This window comes from Perca fluviatilis, chromosome 13, assembly GCF_010015445.1.
Source record: "Perca fluviatilis chromosome 13, GENO_Pfluv_1.0, whole genome shotgun sequence".
In the NCBI taxonomy this organism is placed as follows: Eukaryota; Metazoa; Chordata; class Actinopteri; order Perciformes; family Percidae; genus Perca; species Perca fluviatilis.
In genome coordinates this window covers 9522251-9548277 of record NC_053124.1, presented here as the reverse complement: position 1 = coordinate 9548277, position 26027 = coordinate 9522251, and the positions used below count along the sequence as shown (strand labels likewise).

The following is a 26027-nucleotide window of genomic DNA, read 5'->3' as shown; positions in this document are numbered from 1 at the left end:
TGCACATTATTATGACAACGTATTTTAATAATGCATTTACAACTGATGATTACATTTTCCTTCATTTTCTTTGCACTTCGCTCAGTAGGCCATTTGTTTCTGACTTTCTGACATGCCTACAATTGCTTGAGGAAATGTAGGCTAGTTACTGGGTTTATGGAACTCCACTCCAAAAAGCGACTCTGATAGTTTGACGAGTACTGTGCAGCACAGTGTTTATCAAGCTTAATACGCTTTTAGTGGTAACATTCCTAAATAAAACGAGATTTTATTTTGAAAAAGATGAGCAGCAGTGTCAGTCTGTCTGTCCGTCCGTCCGTCTGTCTGACTGGTTGACAGGAGTGGAGTTTGGAGAGAAGAGGGAACGCGCTGATAAACTCAAGGCACGGGACTCACCGTCAGTAGCCTATAACCGAATGGTGATGACCCAACAGAGATGGCCTGTTCAGGTAATACATAGCCTAGTTATTTAAATGTGGAAACGACAGACATATTTGTTTGTTTCAAACTTTCGGAATGGTCTGGGTGTGGTAGTGGAGGTGTGACACACCAGCCTGGAGATGTCTTGTGAAGTGAGCTTTAAAATAGTGTGTTCCCCCCCCCCCTGTATTTTAGCTAAATCCCTTCAAAAGTTAAAATGGTTTCCTACCAGATTCAACAAACCCCTGTATCAAAGTCCCGGTACTGATATTTTACATTGATTTAAACGTGAAATTAAAACCTTCAGCTTTGCAAATAAGAGTTAAGTACTGCACTTCTAATCTATTTTGAAACCACATTCCTTGGAGGTGTGAATGCTGATGTGAAATGCAATGACACATCTGCTCTGCAAGTCTTTTGTATGAGTGAAGGCTGTAATGTGTGAGTGAGAATAACCCCAAATATTCAGCTGTGAGGATGGGAGCAGTGACCAGGTTTAAATGGGGATGTGTCCTATATCTATGTTGCATGAATAAACAAATATAGACGTGTAACTTAACTAACCGGTCTCAGTGTCCATATTAAGCCGAGGCACAAGTTTGTCTTCAGTTTTGAAATTCAGTTTTTCACTTTCTGTGTTAAGTCCAAGTTAGGTTTCGTGGACAAGCAGAGTGGCCCCGAGTTGCTTTTCATGTGTTGAATATTACAAGGCTACACAATGAATCCATAGCCTGCAGGAATTGTTGATTCAGCACAATGTATCCTCTTCACTCCAGCTTTGAATTTTAGTTGCAATCAATTCATGTCAAATGTAGTTTGTTCGAGACAGTTCCAGTCTGAACCGCCTGTACTGTAAGGCTAGTTATGTGTTTAGCAGCTAATCATTAATACCAGTGACATCTCTGCTGTGGTTATGAACCCGGGTCTCGTGTCTCTGATCAATACAACATGGGCAAACACGCATCACGTAACAATCACCTGAAAGTCGGCGTGGGCCGGTAACCGGTTTCAAGGTATACCGCGGTTTCAAAACCACTAAAATGGTCCGCCGTACCGCTCCTGCAGGTATGAGCTGTTTTTATTTTTTTTATGAGTCGTAGAAATCCCTGTCCCTGCCAGTGTGGCAGTGTGTTTTAAAAAATAAAATCCATTGTATCAAAAGGCTTTGGTGCATTTTGTTTTATTTTACCTTTTGCAATGCATCAGCCGCATCAAATAAAGACTTTTTAAAATATTTTCTTCAAGAGTGCCTTGGTTTTCATGCTGTTCTGATACCATTGGATTACCCCTGCACCAAAGAGCACCCTTGTTAGACTTTTTTTTCAACCACCACCAAAAAGAAGCCCTCCTTTTTTCTCTGTCTTCCCACATTAAATACATTGTGTACCCAGACTAGGGATGCACCGAATCCAGATTTTTGGGGTTCGAATAAGCGAATCCACTGGTTAAGATTCTGCCGAGTCCACAGCACTGTATTTTTCATTTTATTTTATGTTAACTATAAAAAGAATAGGCAACATTATGCCAGGAAGTAGGGCTGCTCGATTACGGAAAAAAATATAATCACGATTATTTCGATCAATATTGAAATCACGATAATTTAACACGATTACTCGTTGACTTCTGGAAAGATGTAATTATTGAACTTAAAAAACAGTGGGAAAAGTTAAATAAATCAACAGTAGAAAAAACAACAACACACAACTGTGAAATTTGCCTCAATCCTTGTCCTATTTAAACTTTATTTTTTCGTTCAGAAAACAAGAGAAAATAAGAGTTTACTTGCAAAACGTAATGAGCTAAATAATTGTTTTTCTCGATTATTCAGTTTTTGTGATCGTTGGGAGCCGAAATCATAATCACGATTAAATTTCGATTAATTGCACAGCCCTACCAGGAAGACAAGTGGGAAGAACTATTTTGACAATTACCATAGGCCTATGTTTACCCTATCTCAAGATCCAAGCCCACTGTTTGTTTCGGTGTAGGGCTAGCAAAGCTGGTAATGGTCGTCTGGTTAACACCAGTTGTTAGCTGGGACTGTCCTTCCTTTGCCGTACCTGAAGTTGCTGCTTTTTGGCTGCTCTACTGTAGATTCCTTCATGCACAACTCATATTCTTTTGGATGTTTCATACGCAAATGTTGTAACAGCGGCGGTGTTGTGTATTGTTTAGGGTCCTCGCCACCACCAGATAAATCGGCGTTGCAAATTGAACGTGTAGCTCGACTTGAATGGCCTTTTTTTGACTGAAAGTACTGCCAAACACCACTTTTTTTTTTTTCTGCTCGTGAGTTCCATTTTCACTTTCTGACAGCCTACTGCATTGTAATCAACGGCGGCGTCATTCCGGCGACCAGCGTAGCGCAAGCGTAGGGTTCGGTGGAACAAAATTCTACCCCGTCAAATAAAAAGCCCAATATTCGGCCGAATCCGAAGCCGAATCCTGGATTCAGTGCATCCCTAACCCAGACATTTCAAAATAATACATTTTTAAGCTGTAATTGCAATACCGCAATACCATGAAACCTTGATATTTTGGCTGAAGGTTATCATACGGTCAGAATCTCATACCGGCCCATGCCTATACCTGAAAGCACTGCAACTCTCTGTTGTTGTTTTTTTAATCATGGCTCTGTATATTCCACCTGCTTCTCTCCCTCCCCTTCTCCTCCTCAGGAGTGTGTTGTGCCAGCCTGGAGGAGCCCAAGAGCCTGATGAAGATGGGTCTGTGCATGGTCCTCGTCGGCCATGTTAACTTCCTGTTGGGAGCGCTGGTGCAGGGCGTGGTGCTCCGACACATCAACCTCAACGAGCAGGCGTGGGCCGTGGAGTACGCCATCTCCAACGTGGTCGCTCTCACCTCCGGCCTCGTAGTAAGATTCCTACTGATCATAGTCTATATCCACGACGTTTCGTTTGGCGGGATGTCTTTCATTTATGCCGGATGTCCGTCACCTTCCTCTTTCTTTGTGTCGGCGTTGGATTGCGGTGGATTTCTGAGGACTACGGTTAGCTTCTCCTCAGATCTCTGCAGGACAGCTAGACTGTCCAATCTGAGTTTTCTGTTGCACGACTAAAACAACCTTTGAACGCACACGCGTACAAATTACAGCGTTGTACATTACGGCAGAAATCTTTTTAAATGTATTTTTCAGCTCCTACTACGTGAGCCCTGTCTCTGTGCGTAGCGAAGAGTTTTTCCTGCCTGTCTTTACGACTACAGCCAATCACCAGCATTATTAGATCTCGGCAGAAGCATGCTGCGTGCTTATTGGCTCGCTGATGAGATTTGCTCCTTAGGCATTGGAATTTGGTATTGAATGACGAGGCATCGAATTCGGTACCCAGCCCTAGGGATAAGGGAATTTTCCAACTGTTAACCAAACCATTGCATATACATCTCCGTGCTCCATCAGTGCTGTGGTTGCACCCTGCCGACCACAAGCTACAAATGCATCTACAAATGTAACTAGAATTGATCGTGAAGTACTGCGGAAACAATACAAAAATCAATATTGCAACAAAAGGGGTTATTTGGACGTGTGCCTCACTGGATCCTCCTAGTCATTAGGGCTACTTGTTGGCCACTTTCCTAAACAAAGAACCGTTCGAGAATCCTCCTCCTTTTTGTTCATAGGAAGATCATTTAATTTAGAGACATGTCATTTCCCCTTCACAACTGCAGAAAATGGTTGTTTGAATCAGTCGCAGATTTATTTTATAATCTCAAATTGATCATCAACACTGATGCGATTAGATTCAACTTTATTGTCATTGCACGTTTCACAAGTACAGAGCAACAACATTTAGTTAGCGTCTAACCAGAAGTGCTTGAGCCGTGATTGAATAACCTATTAACCCTTGTCTTGTCTTTTCCGTCGCCCCCGGCAACTTTTTGGTTGTCTTTTTCAACACTTTTGTCACTTTTTCCAACGTTCTGTTATAATTTTTTTTTTTTTTTTCATCAAATGCCATATTTAATTGAACACCAAAATTCAATGAAAGTTGTGAACTGTAGTCCTTACCTAGGTACTGTCAGGGCACGCCCTCATACTCTGCTTCTGACTGGCTAGTAGTCCTTACCTAGGTACTGTCAGGGCACGCCCTCATACTCTGCTTCTGACTGGCTAGTAGTCCTTACTTAGGTACTGTCAGGGCACGCCCTCATACTCTGCTTCTGACTGGCTAGTAGTCCTTACCTAGGTACTGTCAGGGCACGCCCTCATACTCTGCTTCTGACTGGCTAGTAGTCCTTACCTAGGTACTGTCAGGGCACGCCCTCATACTCTGCTTCTGACTGGCTAGTAGTCCTTACCTAGGTACTGTCAGGGCACGCCCTCATACTCTGCTTCTGATTGGCTAGTGGTCCTTACCTAGCTACAGCGCATGTGCGACTCCCAACAAAGATGGAACAGAAGTGAGATGTCTCACTCCGTAGCTAAAACAGAGAGCTCAACACACAGGGTGAAAAGAGGAGCTGCAGCAATGTGCAGTACAGCAAAATATATGGTATTTTCTGAAAATGAAACCACATAAACCTATTCTGGTACAACCTCTAGATACAATTATGAACCTGAAAATGAGCATAACATGAGCACTTTAATAGAAACCCAAATTTCTGATATAGAAACTTTTTTTTTAAATGGGTCAATTTTGACCCGAGGACAACAGGAGGGTTAAATACCATATGAATTAGATGTTAGATGGAAAAACAACTTTCAAATCCGACAAGGGCACTTTTTAAAGAAGCGATTTGAAATGCGTGTTAGCGGCAGCACAGCTGTCGTGTTGAGATCTTTTGACTGTTGCTACCTTGAGCGTGTCTGAGAAAGTGAAATCTTCTCCTATTTCATGTAGTGGTCATGCGTGTAGTTGCAAATGGAGCAATATGAATATTCTTTAAATCTGTCTTGTTTCTGCAGGGAATTCTTGTTGGCATTCTGGCTATTGTCCTGTCTAAAAACAAGAAGAGTCGAGGCCTGGTTAGTATCATTACTTTCATTTTCTCTCTCCTACTCTATCCATCGATTCTTCCTACGTCGCCATGATCAGTATTTTCAAGGCACTCTCTGCCGAGGATGTCACAATACCAAAAGTCTAGTGGTCGGTACCGATACCACCAAAAGTGTGAACATAGCCTAACTCCTTTTTATTTAAACATTTGAAGGGAGAGTGTTTTGGGACAGTCCATGTGTTTTTCTTTAGTTTCAACTTCTTTCTGTAGTACATACGGTACTGTAGAAAAACCAGTAGCGTCACGTTTTTGGAATTTTTGTACCGGTTCTCGTGACATCCCTACTCTCTGCTAATTGTGATCCGTCTACCTCCACTTACACTTTCTTTCTCTTTATATTCTTTTATTTTCTTATTCTATCATATTTTCACGCTTTCTTAGCTTCTGTCTCTGTCTATCCTGCCAGGAGGATATTCAAAACCCTCTTTGAGCTCCGGTATGTTCCCTCAGGTGTCTGGAATAGTTTGGGTGTGTTGTTTTTTTTTCTTCATTTTTTTTTTTTTTTTCCTCTCTCCTCTCCCTCAGGCCATGCAGCACAGCTTCTCCTCGTGTTTACTTAATCAGCTGTCGGGCTGCTCCGACGGGACAGGTGAGGCAGCGGGCTAACCAGAAAATGAGTAAGCCCGGGCCAAACCTGCCGCGATAAACCACTCCCCGTTCCCTTTTGTCAGCGAGAGCAACCGTGAACTGGGCAAACTCCTGCTCCGTCTCGTTATCCTACTCACTCATCCAGGCGTCACGTTGCATGAATAACAAGTAATCCTAACACTCCCTTTTTTCACGTTTACACAGTCCTCATATCGTCCTTTATCACACGCGCTGGGCTACTACTAGCTTCTAATCTCTCTCCTTTAATTCTTGTTCTTCTTATCGAGTTTCGACCCAACGACTCCGTCATCTTCACAAAGGGATTTTAAATGTCTCCAGACTTTCTGTACCTATGTCTCGCCTTATTAAAAGATAGGCTCACTGTTTGTTTTTTTACACACCGTTGTCATGTGTTATCGCTCATAGCTGATAGCTTTAGTTTCTAATGCTGCAGCTTCTTCTACTGTTCAAAGGAGGATTGACATTTTAGTTGGAATTTAGAAATGAACTTCCGTTAGGTTTGGGAGATAACCAGACCCAAACAGAATCTACGTTTTATTTATTTTTTATTTTTTTTTTTACAGTTTTCAGCTGTAATCCAGAATGAAAATCTATGGAATTTAGCAGACTTTTTTTGTCTTCTTGGGGTGGGGACAAGTCTAAACATTCTGAGTTGTATTTAAGTTTAGAAAATCCTGTGGAAAATTCTGCAGAAAATTCTGCGGAAAGTTCTGTGAAAAATTCTGCGGAAAATTCTGCGGAAAATTCTGCCGAATTCTGCGTCCGCAGCTTCCGCGTGGCCCCGGAGATGACTGAATGGAAGTAAAAGTAGACTGATCTTCATGTGTAAAATGGGTGGATTGCCCCTTTAAGCCTCCACTGGACTGTGTTAAAGCCCCATGAGAAGCTGCAATAGAACACAGAGTTCATCCAAACTAAGGCTATTGGGTTTGTTGTGTGACACATGACTCAACACCTTTTAAAGTGCCCATATTATGCTCATTTTCAGGTTCATAATTGTATTTTGAGGTTGTACCAGAATAGGTTTACATGGTTTAATTTTCAGAAAACACCATGTATTTGTTGTACTGCACATTGCTGCAGCTCCTCTTTTCACCCTGTGTTCAGGTCTCTGTTTTAGCTACAGAGTGAGACATCTCACTGCTGGAACATCTTTTTTGGAAGTCGCACATGGGCAGTAGCTAGGTAAGGACTATATGAGCTAGCTAGCTGTTTCTCCAACCTCTGTCAGTTTCAAGGCAGGATTAGCCGGGAGACTTCTTCTAAACGAGGGCACACTTCCAACTTTTAGCAGGCTAGTGCTAGCATGCTACGGTTAGCCCCTTTGTTTCGACTACTGACGTAGACGGCCGTGCCGATTTTGACCAGCTCACGGAGATTGAAGGCAGGACACATTCAGAAACCTGTATCTCATTCAAAAAAGCATGGATGGATTTTTTTTCCAAGTTTGTATGTCGAAGCACCAGAGACACAAAATAACACCCCAAATCCCAGAAAAGTGATTTTTTTTTTTTCATAATATGGGCACTTTAAAGTCTGGATTGAAAAGCAGTGAATTTAAGGCAAAATCAAAAACATGTTCCAAATGCATAACTTAAACGTTCATACTAGGCCTACTTCATCAATTCTCAATCAATTGATCTTTTTTTTGCCTACTTAAACTTGAACATACAGTATCTCCATATCTCATGTTGTTAATGCCTGTTGTTTATATTAACCCTCTGAGATCTAAGGGCATTTTTACATATCTTTTTAACCTGATCCCCATGTGTTTCATATCAAATCATCTATCAAGTGGGGCCCAAATTTGTCCCAGAGCAACGAGTAAAGAGATAATTTGGCCCTAAAGCTGAAAAGTTGACGTTCGCTTTTTGAAATTTCTCAAATCTCTTGTGAAAAAAAACCACACACTTAGGGTGCTTGAAATGAATTTACAAAAGTCTTGGGTTCACAAAAGAAGTGTACTGTAATATATGAATACATAATAGTAAATAAATGTCTAAAATGACATTTGTTGTCCAACATTGCGTGGACTCTCAGGTGCGTCTTATGTCCTCGAGGGTTAATATTGTTTATTCTCTGCAGTCCTTATATTAATAATAATATTCAACATTACAAAACCAACTTTGTGCTAAAGCAATGGAAAAATGAGAGAATTTACATTTTCCATTTCAATTTCAGTTTTCCCAACTGTATAAAAAAGGCTCGATCTCATGATCCATCAGCTTCTTGGATCCCTGATTGTCTCTTCTCCGTCTGTTCCTCCCGCAGACGTGGTCCCTCTTCTCCGTCAGCCTGGCTGCAGCCCTCATGGCGGCGGCCTCCGCCGTCGGACTCTCCGTGTCCGTGGTGTGGGCCGCCGTTCACGGCGAGCGGAGCCTCCTGACTCACTGCCGCTTCCCCGACGCCGCCGGCTACTCCAGCATTACCGCCGAGTGTCCTTTTGACCCCACACGCGTCTATGTGAGTGTACTGGTGCGTGCGTCAGCCGGGCGCCGAGCTCAAACCAGGATGACTGACCTTTTTACGAGCTCTTTGAACAGCTGAGCGCTGTCACCGCGCCACAGAGCCGTGTGGCTGCACAGTAGGGTGGCCCGTGCCCTCTGTGTGTGTGTGTGTGTGTGTGTGTGTGTGTGTGTGTGTGTGTGTGTGTGTGTGTGTGTGTGTGTGTGTGTGTGTGTGTGTGTGTGTGCGCGCGCGCGCGTGCATTGGTGGAATGTAACTAAGTACATTTACTCAACTACTGTATAGGGCTGCACGATATGAGGTAAATCTGCGACACGCGACAATGTTGTTGAATATCGCCATAACTGTACTTGCGATAAATAAACAGATATTAAAGTGTACTCTGCTCTGCATTTCTGCTGCTTTCAGTATTCTGCAAAAAAAAAAAAATTGCTTGTTGTATTTAAAACAAATGAAAGGAAATCATTTCCAACATTATTTTATTGAACAAATTGAACATTGCATATAAAAGGCACTGCTAAAAAAAGAATGACAAAATGCAGTTTTCTAATCATATTTTCTTCTTTCATCTATTACAAAAATCTCAGTGTCTATATGTCGCAGCCTTTCGCGATGTGTTTGTTGCGCCAGTTGATAACGCGAAGACGATAAAAAAATAACTAAATATTGTGCAGCCCTAGTACTTTCAGGTACTTGTACTTGAGTATTTTCATGCCACAGAGAGAAATATTGTACTTTTTACTCCACTACATTCATCTGACAGCTTTTGTTACTTTACAAATCAAGATTTCTGCTCTCGACGTGCAGTTTATAAAATACGATGTTTTATCCTAAATGAAACTAGCCGACAATATAACGGCCCACAAGTCCAGCTGAGATGATCAGACCATTTAGTTGACTGACAGAACTGTTTGGATCGTTTCCATTTTCTGAAATGTGAGGATTTTTTTTCTACATCGAGTACTTTTTGCTTTTAAGTAGAGCTGGGCGATATGGAGAAAATCGAATATCACTTTATTTTTGACCAAATACATCGATGCCGATATTGCGGCGATACTGTAGGGTTGACCGTTGTTGCTTTCACTAAATATTTACACTATGAGAACGAAAATGGCTGGTATGCCTGGCAAGTTCAGAAAATTACGTTACTTTACTGTAACGCAGCCTTTTAAACCAGCAAAAGACCAAACCTGTCATATCACCATATTACCATATCCAACCCTTACGATATTTAGCCTCATATCGGTGTCGGTATAATATTTATATACTGCCTTGCCCCTCCTTTTTTTGGGGGGCATTTTAGGCCTTTATTTGTGGCAGGACAGCTTAGAACTGAAGAGGGGGGGGAATGACATGCAGCAAAGGGCCGCAGGTCGGAACCGAACCAGTTACAGTTATATGTAGAGCATCTAAAAAAGAACTGATACAAGAACGTTGAAAAGAGTGACCAAAATATTGAAAAAAAGCTTTAAAAATGTGGGGAAAAAACCAAAACAAGCACAGAAAAAAAAAAAAAAAATCAACAAAAACGTTGGGAAAAGCAACAATAGTGTCAAAAAAGACGACCAAAAAGTTTTTATTTCAAATGTTGACCCAGGAAAAAGGGCCGGCTCAGCCTCACCGCTGGCAGCAGCACACGGCAACACTTTTGGCATTTCAGCACGTCTCGTAATCTACAATTTGTCCGCTGGGTGACCTTTTGTGGATTTCTAAGCTGGAGTTGTACTCTATGGGAGAAGTTAACCTCAGTCCCGCTGTAAATACATACATTTGGCGCGGCTTTTGAGTTATGGCTCAGTCTCGGATTTGAGTCGTTAATACCACAAACGCAGCATTTGACAGCTGTTGTGTTGACATTCTGTTATTCGCTTTGTGACACAGGCTACATTTACATTAGTCCCTTTATGACCGGAGGGATTTTTTGCAGTTCCTAGAACATAACGTTCCTAGAACCCTTTTTTTTCCTCCTGTTCCGACCAGACCAATTTGGGGATTATTAAGTTCCTCTGACCGCGGTTCCTGTAACTCTTTCAGCTCCTACTTCAAGGCAGGAAATACAAACAGTACATATTCTTCACTGTCTGTTGCAATTGGCCTGCTCTTCTGTCTTCTTCCATCATATTAATTAGGAGCATATTACACCGGAGCCTTCGTCTTCTGTGTTTCTCTATTATTGTACTCCAGCCTAGTCTTTAAAAGCTGCCGTTCGAACTCCGTTACGAGGATGGCCTCCTCCATGCTGGTTTGTTGTTGTACGTGGCGCTAAAGTCAAGTGACTGCGCTATTAAGACCGTAGCCGTGCTTGCGTCACTCCCTTACCCCTCCTACCAGTTCCTATGGCCACTTGGCCAGCGCGAATGCAAATGGCAAAACCGGTTTTTGGGGCAGAGTGGGCTGTTCCTATAACTACGTTCCTGTAACTACTTGGTTCGAAAGAGGCTATTGCTACGTTTTGGTTTTTAAAGGGTAACTACAGTTTATTTTTTTCAACCTGGACCCTATTTCCCTATGTTTGTTGTGTGTAAGTGACTGATGGAACAACAATCTTTGACATTGGTCTAGTATTAAGCTGTAACCGGCAGCCACAGACCTGGCTGCCATGTAACCCTATGGGGCAAATGTGCATCTCTTATTTTGTCTCGTGTTCAGAATGTTTTTTTTTTTATTAAGTTAAAGAATTGCAACATCTTCCCAAAAGACAGTGAAGATTCAATTAATTAATGCCCAATCTAGTCCGTTTTCCCGAAATGCAAGATTATTTGTCTCGTTTTGGTTGTTCTCACATTTGGTCGTACCTCCAAATAAAGTTTAAAAAAAGAAATAATAAACCAGATTTATCCTTTAGAAAGTCAGTTCCAACTCCGAGTCGGTACAGAAGTAACTGTTGTGTTCTGCTGAGACTGCAGGACGGGCTGTTCACTCACGAGTTGCCTATTAGCAAGGGACCTCCAATATGGCCGCCGTAGGGCCCATTACATCACCTGAAAGTGTGTTTCGGGCTTCTGGTTCTGACATTCATAGCTGCTCAGAGGCACTAATGATGGCTGTGCAAGGTTTATTGTTTTGTGCTTCCTGCATATTTCATGATGAATTTCCAAAGAAAGCTCCAAACTTTAGAACCATAAACGTTCATTCTCTTTGTAGTCAGCCCAAAAAAAAAAAAAACCTGCAGCTCGTTTTCTTTGAATTCCCTCTGTACACTTTTACTTTGATAACCTTCTGCATCGCATATTTTATTCACAATGCCGACTCTCCGTGCAGACTGAAACTCCCAGACTCTGCTTCTGTTTGTTGTTGGGTTTCTTGTTTTTTTTGCTCCCACAGCCGTCTTAGAAAAACAAGCTTGTACGTATCGCATCATTTCCCACACCTCAAATTGGGTTCCATATGGTCCAGCTGGTGTTTGCCGCTAACTCCTGTCCTTCATTCGCTCCCCAGAGTACCACTCTGATCCTTTGGGTGCCTCTGATCGTGACTTGTGTCACCCAGACGGTGTTTTCATCCCGGTGCTCGGCTGTCTGCGTCTCATTCCTGGGTCTGCCTTGCTGCCCTACCAGGAAGAGAAGCAGGAGGGACTATGGCAGAGCGGTGAGATTTCCACTCGGACATACAACACATTGAGCTGCTTTAACCCCCATGTTGTCCTCGGGTCAAATTTGACTCGTTTTCAATGTTTGTTTTTTTGTACATCAGAAATATATACGTAGGTTTCTTTCAACCAAATTGCCAAAAAAATAACAATGATGCATGGATGTACGTTGGATGTTACCCATACACCATTCTTCACAGATACAATTCATGATTACTTTCATTCAATTTGGGGTCTTTTATTGTATTTTATAGCATTTACATTTTTTAATTTTTTTTTTAATGGTTTTAAAACCGCATCCTGACTAAACTTTGACTTGAATTCTGTGATTCAGTCAACATCCTCCTATCTTAACTATTATAACTATTTAAAAATTAGGTAATGTCATTTAAATTGGGTTTAGTGACCATGAATTTTTTTTATAAAAGCATTGATAAAAAGGGCCAACAAAAAGTTTTCAATTTTGACCCAAAAGGACAAAGTTTTCACAGTTTGTTTTAGCTTTTTCCAACGTTTTAAATTGTTAAATTTTTCTTGTACACATTTTCAGCGCTTATTTCTACGTCCAATATTTTCTGATATAAAACAAAAATTGAAAATGGGTCAATGTGACCCGAAGACAACGCAAGGGTTAAAAAAAAAGAATCCATTTAGACGGTGCGTGAGCTGTTTTCAATTTAGGGCTGTGCCATTATTCGGATTGTAATTGTGATTACGATTTCGGCTCCTAACGATCACAAAAACAATGTCATCGAGAAAAAAACTGTTATTTTGCACGTTATGTTTTTGCAAGTAAACTCCTATTTTATTTTTATTTTTATTATTTAAAAAAAAAAACATCTTCAAATGGGAAAAATATCAACGGGAAATATCACAGTTAAAGGTGTTTTCACTGTTGGATTTGTTGAACTGTTTTTGAAGTTCGGTAAATGCGACGTCTTTCCAAAAGTCAGTGAGTAATCGTGTTACATAATCGTAATTTCAATTTTAATTAGGATTTTGTTTTTCCCTCCATAATCCAGCAGCCCCTATTTTTCAATCGAGCATTATTTGAAATGGACTTTAAAAAATAAATACTTTCTGTGTTTGTGTAGATCAATGTGGTGAGGCCGATGGAGGAAGCCGCTCCCTCTTGCAACAATGACCCTCCAAGAAGCTACACTGAACCTCCAACGTGTTACAATGACCCTCCATCCCGCTACAATGACCCTCCATCCCGTTACAATGACCCTCCATCCCGCTACAATGACCCTCCAAGAAGCTACATTGAACCTCCATGTTATAATGACCCTCCGCCCCGCTACAGTGACCCTTCAAGAAGCTACGCTGAACCTCCGACCCGCTGCACTGAACCGCCAAGAAGCTACCGCCAACCTCCAAGACGGAACACTGAACCTCCAAGACAGCATCACAGACCTCCTCCCCCTCCACAGCGTCTTCTCCATCAACATCGGAGCCTTCCTCCCTCGGAGAGGCGGCCTCTTCACCAGCCGCACAGAGGAAGGTCAGACGAAGAGAGGCTAAAAACGAGGGTTGGCAGCCAGCAAAGGCCACCGCAGGAGCACCAACTGCTGGAGAGGGGTACCCATGAAAGGTCCAGCTTCTGGATTTAGACATATATTTGACATGCAAGAGCTTCTTGAAGACCGAAATGCTGTGAGGGTGTATACTGTAGAGCTAGCTACAATGCTTGGATTCAAATATCTTACTCAACAACCCTATTGTCCTTTCAGTACTTCATAACTATGAACTTAGAGCTGGAGATGTTTCATTACGCAGTGCCGATGTATTAATTTTCTAAGGCCCAGGCTGTTTGCACAATGTGCAGGATCACGGTTATGTGTCTGTTCTTTTATATCTGTACATATGAGGGTCAAAAAGCAATATTTAATGTCAGGATAGAAAGATGAGGCAAATCCTTGCCTGTACAAGGATTCATTCAGAGTTAAAAGAATAGTTGGACATTTTGAGAAATGTACTTTTGACGCTTTCTCGCCGACAGTCAGATTAGAAGATTGATAGGACTATGTCTGTGCGGTAGGGGCGTGCTTATCTTAGCTTAGCTTAGCATAAAGACTGAAAGCAGGGGGAAAACCACTAGCTTGGCTCCGTCCAATGTGAAAGAAACACCTAGCAACAACTCTCACTACTCCACATGCTATATCTTGTTTTTTTAATTTATAAAAGAAAGTGTAAAAGTGAAAAAAAAAAAGAAAAAAAAAAAAGAGTAAATTCATGGCCGGGAGCATATCGTTTTTTACACTTCAGTTGATGTACGAAGTCAGGTGGTTGCTTAGCTTAGCATATCATGAAACTGGAATCAGGGAGAGAAACGGCTAGCCTGGCTCTGTCCAACGTTAAAAAAATATAGGCTTACTTGCACCACTATAGCTCACCAATTAATATTTTCACGTTTGATTAATTTGAACACAAGCACAAATTTTTTTTTTTAAAACAAGGCCAGGCTAGCTGTTTTCCACTGCTTTGTCTTTATGCTAAGCTAAGCTAATCAGGTCTCTTCACATTTGGCGCACAGACACGCAAGTTGTATATTGATCTTCTCGTCTGACTCTCGATAAGAAGGCAAAAACGTGCATTACCTAAAATGTGCAACTGTTCTTTTAATGTTCGAGTTTACACATATAATGGAGAACGGTGCAGTAGAAATAGGAAAAAAAGATTCTCACAAGTGAAGAAATGCAGTGTACAGAGTGTGTTGGTGTGGGTGTGCCTCCAAGCTTGAATCCGTTTTCGTTGCCTGTGTGAGTATTTGAGAATTGAGACCGTGTGTGCACGTTTTTTTCTGCTGTTAGGTATTTATTTTGACAAGTTAAGTCGACAAGTAAATACATTTTTTTTATTCAAAATGATGCATCTATCTTGTGTGTTTTACAGCTGAATTCTGAAACCGAAAAGACATTCCAGTTTAACATGTGGTTGATGGCAGCAGCTACAGTGACAGCAGCTATGTCTCCCATGTAGACATCCTGACAGGCTGGTGCAAACACATTCACCCACTTGTTAATAATAATAATAATAATAATAATAATAATAATAATAAGGATCTACGGTGTACCTCGACAGGCTGCCATATTCCAATGCATGACAGCAATGTCCAGCTGTCAGACCAGCAGTGGTGGCATGCAACTAAGTACATTTACTCTATTACTGTACTAAGTACTAATGTCGAGGTACTTGTACTTTACTTGAGTCTTTTCATGCCACTTTCTACTTCTACTCCGCTACATTTCAGAGAGAAATATTGTACTTTTTTTACTCTGCTACATTCATCTGACAGCTTTAGTTACTAGTTACTTCATAATTAAGATTTTTGCACGCAAAACACATGATTTATAAAATACAATGTTTTAATATAAATGAAACTACCTGACAATATAACGGCCTACACTTACAGCTGAAATGATTAGATGATTAACCCTTGTGTGTTGTCATTTTCAAAATTCAGAATCAGAAATCAGAAATATGGGTTTCTTTTTAACTACCTAATTTTGATTACCCAAAAAATAACATGGATGATCCCACACATCGCGCTTCGCAAGTACAACAAAAGATCGGATCTCCACTTTCATTTTTTAGCATTTGAAAAAAAATGGACGGTATCCTGACTGAACCTTGACATGTACCCTTCTTCTGTGGCCGGTTAGCTCAGTTGGTAGCGCGGGCGCACATATGCGGAGGAGGTTTATTCCTCGACGCAGAAGGTACAGGGTTCGAGTCTGACCTGTGATGGTTTTCCTGCGTGTCTCTCCCCCCCCCCCTCTCCCCTTTCATATCTCAGCTTTCCTATCCAATAAAGGCAGAAATGCCCAAAAATGTAAATAAAGAAAAGAAGACAGATACCCTTCTTTGATTATCCTTCCTTTAATATTAGTCTAAATAATTCATAATTTCTGCTTTTATAACTCAAGAATTAGGTATAACTTTCTATAAATGAGGTTTATTGACCATGAATTCCAAAAATAAGTGTAAAACTAGTGGTGATAAGTTGGTGTTAGTGGTGTTTATACATGGTGGTGAAAAGAAGCGTTAAACGTAAAAAAAAAGCACCAAAAACGTTGAAAAAGGCGCCAAAAATAGTGGATTTTCAGTTTTCAACCGGCAAGCGCATGGCTGAATGGAAGACAACAACACTTAGTAGATTGACAGAACTGTTCGGATCGTTTCCAATTTCTGAAATGTGAGGATATTTCTGCATTGAGTACTTTAAGTAGATTTCCCTGCTCATACTTGCACACGTTTACTTAAGTAACATTTCCAATGCAGGACTTTTAATACTTTTAGAGTATTTTCACAGTGTAGTATTAGTACTTTTACCTAAAGGAAAGGATGTAAATACTTCTTCCACCACTGCAGACCAGACATTAGCCTTGTCCTCGGTGAAATGCTCTGCTCCCTTAATGCAATCCTTACATATATCCCAAACCAACCAGAGAAGAAATGAGGCAACAGTCCACACGTGCAGCTTTGAAACACATAGGTATATTTTCGAATTTTCAGGTCCAACGGAACAAACGTGTTCATGCAACAGAAAAAAAATAGGAAGGAATAAAAGGGATGTTAGGATAGAAGGAAGGAAGAAAGAAAGCAGGGGTATTTATCCAACACAAGGTACCAGTTCCTCAGAGGCAGTGAGAAATAGAAAAAGGGTTAACCGGTAGTAGATCAGGGAGTAGCAACTGGTGTTCCTCATGCTACCAGCAGAAGGCAGTGACACTATAGCATTCCCAAAAGCAGCGGCGCGGCTGTGCAAATGTTTGGTATGAGTTGACCTAAGGTCAGAAATGTTTGGTACGAGTTGACTTAACCCTTGTGTTGTCCTCCGTCAGTTTCACCTGCTTATCTCCCCAATTCTGCATTAGGCCTACATCTTCTTAGCCAACTTCATTCCAACTTGTCACTAGTTTTACACTTCTTGTTGGAAATCATGGTCAACAAACCTCATTTATATGAAATTATACCCAATCTCTCTTTTTTTGGAACCATTCGTGTTATATTTGGGTACTTTGGTTAAAAGAAACCCAAATTTATGATATAGAAACTTTTAAAAAACGGGTCACATTTGACCCGAGGACAACAGGAGGGTACAGGTCAGTCCTACTGTCATGTGGATGCTGCTGCACCAGCACAGCTCTCATTGGTAGTTCACTTTGCCACTATAATTCCATTTGTGAGGTAGTGAAATGTTGGGCAAACACACACACACACACACACACACACACACACACACACACACACACACACACACACACACACACAACACACTGATTAGTTAAAAATCGGTTGTGTTTCAGTTTAGTCTGGTATGACAGAGGCTCTTCTCCAGCTAGCTAAAGACATTTATCTCACTCAGTTATTTTAACCTTTACTGTTTTTTTTTTTTTTTAATATCTGAATTCATTTTATATGTTTGATCCTAAAATATATCAATATGTATTTTGGCTAAAATAAGTAAATATGCAAGAAATTATAATGCACAAAAGATGATTGATTGGAATATATGAGATATAAAATTGTATTTTGTAAGAGAATTGGTAAGTAAAGTTAGTAGCAGTGGTGTAGTCTAATGTATTGTAGTGGGTATACTGTACTGTACAGTGTATATATACACAGATATCATAGTGGAGGGTCTGGCTGTCCTCCCCTAGGGAAGTTTTGAGCATCGACGACTTCATTTCCTGTATTCGGATAAACTTTTATGCACCAATTTACCTCGGAAATACCTTTATTTAGCCTATGTGAAGAAGAAAAACACAAATGACATTTCTAAATATATAAAAAATATGATGGAAAGTATGTTGCTGCGTGTCATTGAGCATTTTTAAGTGGGTATATGGAAATCCTGGAGCTTTCTTAATGGGTATACTAAGATATACCTGCGTATCACGTAGACTACACCACTGGCTGGTAGAGAGCTTGTTAAAAAAAAAAGGAAAGAAAAATTATGACAGAGAAAGTTTGTTAAATATTTAAAAATGTTTCATGGAGAAAGGGTGGGATTAAATAAGTTTGTAATAAGGCTACTTCCCACTTTTTGTTTCGGGAAATGTCAACAAAAAAAGTGTTTTGTTAAGATGTATCTGTGTTGTCTATATGATTATTTTCTGAATGACCAGATTTTCGGTTTTACTCTACATGTTCGAAAATACGTTTTAAAGAAAGAAAACCTCACATGGCAGACAGAGAAATTGTTTTGTGCCAGGGTTTTATTTAATTATTTATATTACCTTCGAAAAATGTATAAAGTGAAGCCTGTTCAAACCTCCTTAAAGGTGCAGTAGGTAAGACTTATAAAACTCACTTTCTGTCATATTTGCTGAATGTTTGAGTAGAACTACATGAAGCAGGTCATAAAAGAAAAATAAATCCGGCTCCTCTGGCACCACCTACAGCCTGTAGTGTGATTTGCAAAAATCCACGTCTCCCTGTTCAGATGCACCAATCAGGGCCAGGGGGGAGGGGTGTCCAACTGTGTAAATCACTGCTCAGGCACACGCATTCATTCTCCCTTCTGGGGAGGGGCTTTGGAGACCGTTTTGGGCTTTAGCAGAAAGGGGGAGGAGGAGGAGGGACTGAGAAGTTGTCGATGTTCAAATTCTTTGGCTAATTCCCGGGTCTTCCCAGTCCTACCTACAGCACCTTTAATGGAGCTGCTAACTCACCTGAAATGATTGCATTAGTCTGAATTTCAGTGTCTTTTCAAAAGGCTTTTCGAACATAATAATAATACAGCTATGTCATAAACACTGAACCACAACAAGTGAATCATGTGGGGCAGTTTAATACAATATGTTTTAATAAACGTAATCTGAAAAGTGGTAACTACAGTTGTCAGGTAAATCTGGTGCAGTAAAAGGTACAATATTTCCATATATGTAGTGGAGTAGAAGTGTAAAGTAGCGTAAAAATGAAAAATACTCCACTAAAGTACCTCACTGATGTATTGAGTAAATGTACTTAGTTAATTACATTCCACCACTTCTAAATACCAAAAACACTTACACATACTTACACTTATGTACCATATCAGCCTATAAAAGTAAAGAACGTGAAGGTCCCTTCCTAAAAGAACGATGCATATGAGTATATGAGTGTCTGCAATATGCAATTTGACTTATTTTTTTCCCCCTGGTCTGCCCAACGCTTAGCTTCTTCACAAACAGACTTAGTCTTGTGTTTAACCTCCCAAACAGAAGATGGCAATAGTGATCTGACAATGGGGGCTTTAAATGGAAGTGGTGCTGGTGTTCCTGCAACCAGTGGCTATATGTTTTCACATGCACGGTATTTCAGATGGAGGCTTTTGTTCTTAAGCATATTTTAGTCAATCGAGGCTCTTTGACAACTCTAATAAACAGTTTGAAGACTGATGTGATGCCATGTCTCCACGTGTTCCACTTCCTTGGCGCTCCAAACATTAAAAAGGTGCTCTAAGCGACATTGGGTGACGTCACTTCTTGTCGACGTTCAAAGTATTTTCAAACAAAACGGAGGCTAGCTCGCCCCTCCCTCCCTCCTCATCCCATCCCCCCTCCCCCCCTTCCTGTGCTTCCTGAAACAGTCATGAACCCCCCCCCCCCAGCCCCCACCCCCAAATCCTTCTTATCGGTTATTGGCTGGAACGCTGGAAGACCGTTTGTTATGTTTGGTGGCGGAGGTTGGCGCGATTTGTTTTTGTTGCCGTTTGTGGACCCGGAGCTGTCTACAGAGACCGCGTTTTTTTTTTTTTGTACAGTGTGTTCAGGGGACAGGCAGCTCGCGGTTAGTGAGGAGATGTTTGCTGTGTGTGACCAAAAATGATGGTAGCCTAAAAAAAACGCGTGACATCGCTTAGAGCACCTTTAAGTATAGTCGAATAGAATCAATCAAGGGTTCCTATCAGTGCTGATGTACTGTGGTCTGGATCGAAGACGGGACATTTCCAGGATCATTGCGTCACATCCCGCGCGACCAGGATGTCCCGCTGGATGCCCCTCGCCTCCCGCTCTCTGTGCGTTGTCATTCTTAAACTCTGTCCGATTCAGGGACCGACAAGAAACTTGGAGCTAGCAAGCTACACGCTGAAAATGGCAAGTTCTGAAGAGGATTTGGATGGTGCAACAAGGCAGGCCTGCGTTGTTTCTTTTTTCGGGGAATGATTGTAAAGATGTACAAAGAATATATGTTTTATATGGCATTTACTCTCTAACTGGGACGTTTTGGCGGGATTGCTATGGATTGCTAATTTAAAGGTGTTTTAAGCCCTCAACGTCGCCTTCCAGGCACTAGGATTAGGCAATGGTTAGGGTTAGGGGTAAGGTTAGGGTTAGGTGCCTTGAAGTCGGCGGTTGCAGCGCTGCCTTCAAGTCGACGTTGGGGGCTTAAAACACCATTGAGCTAATTTAAACAGCTCACATTACTGTATCGTGTGAACAGTTCATTTGATATTGTATGTGGAGTTTTCTTTTGTGGGGTGCAAACGTTCCACCAAAACAAGTTCCTTCCCGAGACTGTTTTGCAGAGCCACCGTCGCTGCGTCCGGAGCTTAGCACCACCCAAGAAATTAGTAATTGGTTTAAAGAAATGCCAATAAAGCAGTTTTTATTTTTTATCCTCCTATCCCCGAGTGTATGTGGGGTGTCTCGCATTGCCAGACTTAACTCCACAGCGCTGTTTGATTAGTTTAAAACTCTGCATAGAAACCGAGAACTCAAATCAGAACAAGTATCTCCCATTATACACGAAACGTCATCTACGGTTCATCTCACTGCTCTGTGAGCAGACCAATCCAGGAGGTTATGAAAGCACTCAGCTACAGAGTGATGAACGAGCCCTTAGTGAGTTCTCTGTCTGTCAGGGGAAGGGGGGGAGGGGGGGGGCTGAGGGGGCTGCAGAGCTACAAAATGATATGGCTGTGCGTTTACTGTTTTTCGTAGGATCATGCAGTATACAGTAGTGACAGGTTACGGCTATCTTAAGTATACTTCTCGTCGTTAAAGAACTTCAAAATACTTACAAATTAAGAAACAACACATGATAATAATAATAATACATGATAATAATACTGTAAAAGTTAGCCTCGAGCACACAGTGCATATTCAAATATCACGCGCACACACACACACACACACACACTCAGAGCAAATGCACAGCCATACTTTACAAACATGTGGCGGCTCAAACGATACGTGCTACTGGTGTCATTAATCAAACGCATAATGGGATCCCCTTACAGTATACCTCACTTTTTTTATAATCTTACACTTTTAACAAATCCACAAATCCCAAAGAGATCAATCCTAACTCATTCTCTCTCTCTCTCTCTCTCTCTCTCTCTCTCTGTGTGTAAACTGGAACACGGTCATCTTTAACAATGGTCAAAGTAAAAGCACAATAATAACACAAAAAAATGAACAAATAAATAAAACATGGAGGAGGGCAACAATATGTACAAATGAAAAATAACAAAAAAACATTTGAAATTTCTGAATCAACAAAATGCCAGTAGATATCAATAGAAAGCTAATGGGATCTTAGGCCATTTTCTCAGCCAAAGATCATAAAGCAGTAACCCCCCCCCCCCCCAAAAAAAGATAAAAACACTCCCACCCATGCACCTCCACCCCGACCCCCCATTCACACCAGACCAGGAAGTTACGCTACATAATACTGCCTTTCAATGCCAGAGAGTGTGCACCATACATGAAGACAGACTTCACCTGATGATATACATAGACGTACAGTATATATACAGTACAGGCCAAAAGTTTGGACACCTTCTCATTCAATGTGTTTCTTTATTTTCATGACTATTTACATTGTAGATTCTCACTGAAGGCATCAAAACTATGATAACACATATGGAATTATGTACTTAACAAAAAAGTGTGAAATAACTGAAAACATGTCTTATATTTTAGCAAAGTAGCCACCCTTTGCTTTTTTTGATAGCGCTGCAAACCCTTGGTGTTCTCTCAATGAGCTTCATGAGGTAGTCACCTGAAATGGTTTTCACTTCACAGGTGTGCTTTGTCAGGGTTAATTAGTGGAATATTTTCCCTTATTAATAAAAAGCAAAGGGTGGCTACTTTGAAGAATCTAAATAAGACATGTTTTCAGTTATTTCACACTTTTTGTTAAGTACATAATTCCATGTGTTTATCATAGTAATAATAAATAATAAATAATCTAAAATATAATGTATATATTGTGTTGTAATACATGTTTTCAGTTATTTCACACTTTTTGTTAAGTACATAATTCCATATGTGTTCATTCATAGTTTTGATGCCTTCAGTGAGAATCTACAATGTAAATAGTCATGAAAATAAAAAGGAAACTCATTGAATGAGAAGGTGTGTCCAAACTTTTGGCCTGTACTGTGTGTTTATATATATATATATATATATATACACACACACACACGATGTACATGTGTGTTGGAGGACAAACTGAGCAATCCCCACCCTGCAGAAAGCCACGCTTTGTCACAAGCAGCTCCCCGGAATATCCGTCCATCCACAGAGAGAGAGAGACATATAGGGGGACATTAGCGGACGCCACTGTCGACTGATCATTAAAATGTATGCATGTCCTTTCAGTCTTCCCAAATGTAAAAAAAAAAAATAAAAAATGAAAGTGAAACGATAAGTGATGGCTTTTCTTATCCTCCATCCTCCTTCCCTCCTCCACCACCCTTGCACACAGCAACGAAAAGAAAAGAAAAAGAGATGATGATATGAGAAACGGGAACCATCATGCATTGATTTCAGTGACTGTTTCAATAGCAACAGAGAGGGTGAGGAGGGACGGGTCGCAGCAGGGGGTAAGGGGCGGGGGGCGGGGTGGCGTAATGGGGCTCAGAACTGGGAGGCCGAGCTGGGGTCGCACTGGAGTAGCCTGACGATGGACGGGTCGCTTTTGGCACCTTTGATAAACTCCTCCAGGGACAATTTACCTGCAGAGGTAGACGAAAAAAAAAAAGAGAAAACAAAAGGGGCCATTATTTTTGAAGGAATATGACCCTTATTAATTGCAGTAGTCTTCTACTATCCATAGCTCTTACCAATTACATGTTGCATCACATAAGCTGAACAACACAATATCTAGGCCTCCATATTGACCAACACAGGAATCTTATATGTTAATATTCCTGCTTAATCAGCCAGTAGAGCATGTGTGTGTGTGTGTGTGTGTCCAGGGGCAGAGCAAGGTGTGGGGGGGGAGGGGGCATTTTTGTCACTATTTTGACCTTTTTGACACTTTTTTTGACCCTCTTTGACACTTTTTCCAATGTCGTTTTTTTCAGCTGTTAGAATTTTGTTTTTCAAATGTTCTGTATTTTAACTGAAGGTACACACATAATTTCAATTTCTTTTATTTTTTTTTATTATGGGACAAAGTCCAGGGAATGAGCTGCCAGAACTTTCTCTGTTATTCTACGGATTTTATTTCTTAGATTGTAGGTCGGCGACACACTCTCATTCAGCGAGCTAACCGAGTAGCACAAAGAGGCCAGCTGTTGAGCATTTTACACGGAAGTTAGACCCCCATTGATCGTTGTAAGACGTTCATTAAGAAAAAGAGCATGAAGTGGGAGCAGTGGTGGCAGGGAGCAGGTCAGCTGGACATTATCCACAGAGGAAGGGGAGGTGAGGGGGAGCAGAGGCGTGTGGGCACAGGGCTTTTGTACGGAGCAGGTTGACGAGGCGAGTGGAAGTAGCTGCCTGGAGAAGCCAGCCACAGGGTTATCTTACTGTTTTTGGGTGTGTTTCATTTTATCATTAGCCCTAGTCGCACTGGATTAGTATCATCTGGGGACCTCTAGTAATTAGTAAAAATTGCAGAGGGTCATCTGCGATCCCATGTCAAAACTTATTGATAATTTCCAACGCAGTCAATAGACCTTTTTCACGGCAGACATGTTGACATGTCATAGTAGGAAAAGCACAGGTGTATTCAAACCCATTAATGATGGCTGCATTCCACTTAGGAGAGGCCCTGGTACTGGGCATGCTGACTCACTGAAATAGCTCACTGGGACACTTGATGGAATTGAGCCGTCATTAAGGTTATCAATTTCAGCTGTGTACATGAACTCTGTGTTTGGCCAAATATAATAGGGCATTCGCGGTGGAATTTTTACGTATCAAATTTGGGACAGGGCAGATTTGCACAGGCTTATCGTCACAGACGGTCCTCAGGTAATACTAGTCCCTTGTGAATAGGGCTTTTGTCTGCAAAATGAGTTCCATTTTCAGTTTCCCACTGTCCTTACTAGGAACTACACGTTATTTTGTTTAGTAAGATAAAAAGAGAAATTGATTTCTTTCTGTTAGACAAACACACAGACTGAGTGTGCTGTTCCCATGGGAAACACTGAAATTAGCCACTTACTTGGAGAAGAGAGATGAGAAAAAGCCCTGTTGTTAGCGTAACCTTTTGGCTTGTAGATTCATATTCTTTCTTTTGCTATTCAGTGTACAAGCTATTAGAATTTTTTTCACAAAATGTCATGTGAAAGTATATAGAAGAATATATAATGTTGTAACTGGGGACTTTTTTATTATATTGGAGGGTTGTCTGCTATATTGTATTATGAGCCACTCCTAAAAATCTCGTTTTCAGTAAAATGAACACATTTCAAACAGGGCTGCACGATATGAGGAACATACTGTATCTAATTGCGATTATTTTTGACCGATATCGCAATATGATTCATGATATTGGAGGGAATGATGACTTTTTGTGTCGTTATTCTCATTTTCATTGAAAAATATTGCAATTAAAAAAATAAAATGATTATTGATTTTTGTGAGGATCTGTACCAAACAAAGATTTTTTTTCTTTAGGAAAGAATTGGGTTTCTTTTCTTTCTGTAGGATCAGATTTGTAGGCTGGGACGTCTCTGCAGCACCACAATACTTCATTCAGATCTGGATGTTGCACTAGTCTACAGTGCGTTGAAGTTGCGATTAACTGTGCAGCCCTAATTTCAAAGATTATCTTTCAATGAACCCTCCCATTCATCCCCTCATTGTTCTCCTCCCCTCTCCCCCTCCCTGTTGCCATTTCCTCCTCTCACCATCATTATTGAGGTCCATTTGTCTGAAGATCTTATCCGTCCTCTTCTCCGGCGTGGATTCATCCTCGGGCATCTTCATCACAGATGACACCATCTTGTAGATGGCCTGATGGACGCAGCCAGAGAAAGAAGGAGAGAGAGAGAGAGAGAGAGAGAGACAGGGTTTAGAGGAGGACATTAAGTGAATTCAAGCCAGCAGGGAACCATTAAGGCGACTCAGCAGGAAGGAAACACAACTGAACATGAAAAATAAATTCACTGTAGCTTTCAAGATGCGCATACACACGCTTTTTAAAATTTTTCTTTTTAAATGAACAACATTTGTATTTATTTTTAACACAACATGCACACGCTGAGGAAGGGCTATCAATTTCAGGATCCAGCACCCAGCACCCAGCCTTCAAAGCTTTAAGGGTCTACGTGAGTTGAGCGCGTCCTAGTCTCACATTGCCAGACCTTCCTCCACAGCGCTGCGGAGGAGGGTCTGGCTAGTCCACACACAGCATTCTGGGATGGGAGAGAAACGTGCTCTGGTTTATTGGCATTTCTTTAAACCAGTCACAATCCTCTTGGGTGGTGCTAAGCTCCGAGCGGAGCCACGGTGCCGCTGCAAAATAGCCTCGGGAAGGAACTTGTTTTGGAGGAACGTGTGCACGTTCAAAAGTTGTTTAAGTCGTGCAACAGAAAACTCAGATTGGACAGATAGTCTAGCTAGCTGTAACACAAAGAAAGCGGAAGGTAACGAACATCCAGCCGAAAAGTCGGACATCCGGCCGAATTTCCGGGAGCACCGGAGTAATCCCAGAAGTGGATATAGACTAAGTGCGTCCAGTCCGATTTTTTTAT

The 26027-nt window shown here is 41.1% G+C and overlaps 2 protein-coding genes across 3 annotated transcripts in view; one reads left to right on the top strand and one right to left on the bottom strand.

Annotated features, from left to right (window-relative positions):
* Positions 1 to 303: 303 nt before the first annotated feature.
* LOC120572013 (keratinocyte-associated protein 3-like) lies at positions 304 to 14970 on the top strand. 2 transcript variants are annotated; one of them, XM_039821200.1, is made up of 6 exons: positions 304 to 449; positions 3099 to 3295; positions 5345 to 5404; positions 8317 to 8508; positions 11950 to 12099; positions 13195 to 14970. In XM_039821200.1, the coding sequence occupies exons 1-6, from the start codon at positions 437 to 439 to the stop codon at positions 13711 to 13713; spliced, it is 1131 nt and encodes a 376-aa protein (XP_039677134.1). In that variant the 5' UTR covers positions 304 to 436; the 3' UTR covers positions 13714 to 14970. The 2 variants fall into 2 exon arrangements, with proteins under 2 accessions (XP_039677134.1, XP_039677135.1); XM_039821201.1 differs by lacking the exon at positions 5345 to 5404.
* Positions 14971 to 22476: 7506 nt separating this feature from the next.
* The window catches only part of LOC120571997 (hippocalcin-like protein 1), a 50422-nt gene continuing 46871 nt past the window's right edge, over positions 22477 to 26027 (bottom strand). Inside the window, exons 4-5 of the mRNA XM_039821177.1 lie at positions 25182 to 25287; positions 22477 to 23054 (exon numbers count right to left, since the gene is read on the bottom strand). Of these exons, the coding sequence (XP_039677111.1) occupies positions 22957 to 23054; positions 25182 to 25287 (204 nt within the window). The 3' untranslated portion in view covers positions 22477 to 22956. The remainder of the gene's footprint in view (positions 23055 to 25181; positions 25288 to 26027) is intronic.

Coding starts and splice junctions, on each gene's coding strand:
- LOC120572013 (XM_039821200.1), top strand. Junction 5,405..8,316: donor ACAAGAAGAGTCGAGGCCTG/GTTAGTATCATT, acceptor TTCCTCCCGCAG/ACGTGGTCCCTCTTCTCCGT. Junction 12,100..13,194: donor GGAGGGACTATGGCAGAGCG/GTGAGATTTCCA, acceptor GTGTTTGTGTAG/ATCAATGTGGTGAGGCCGAT.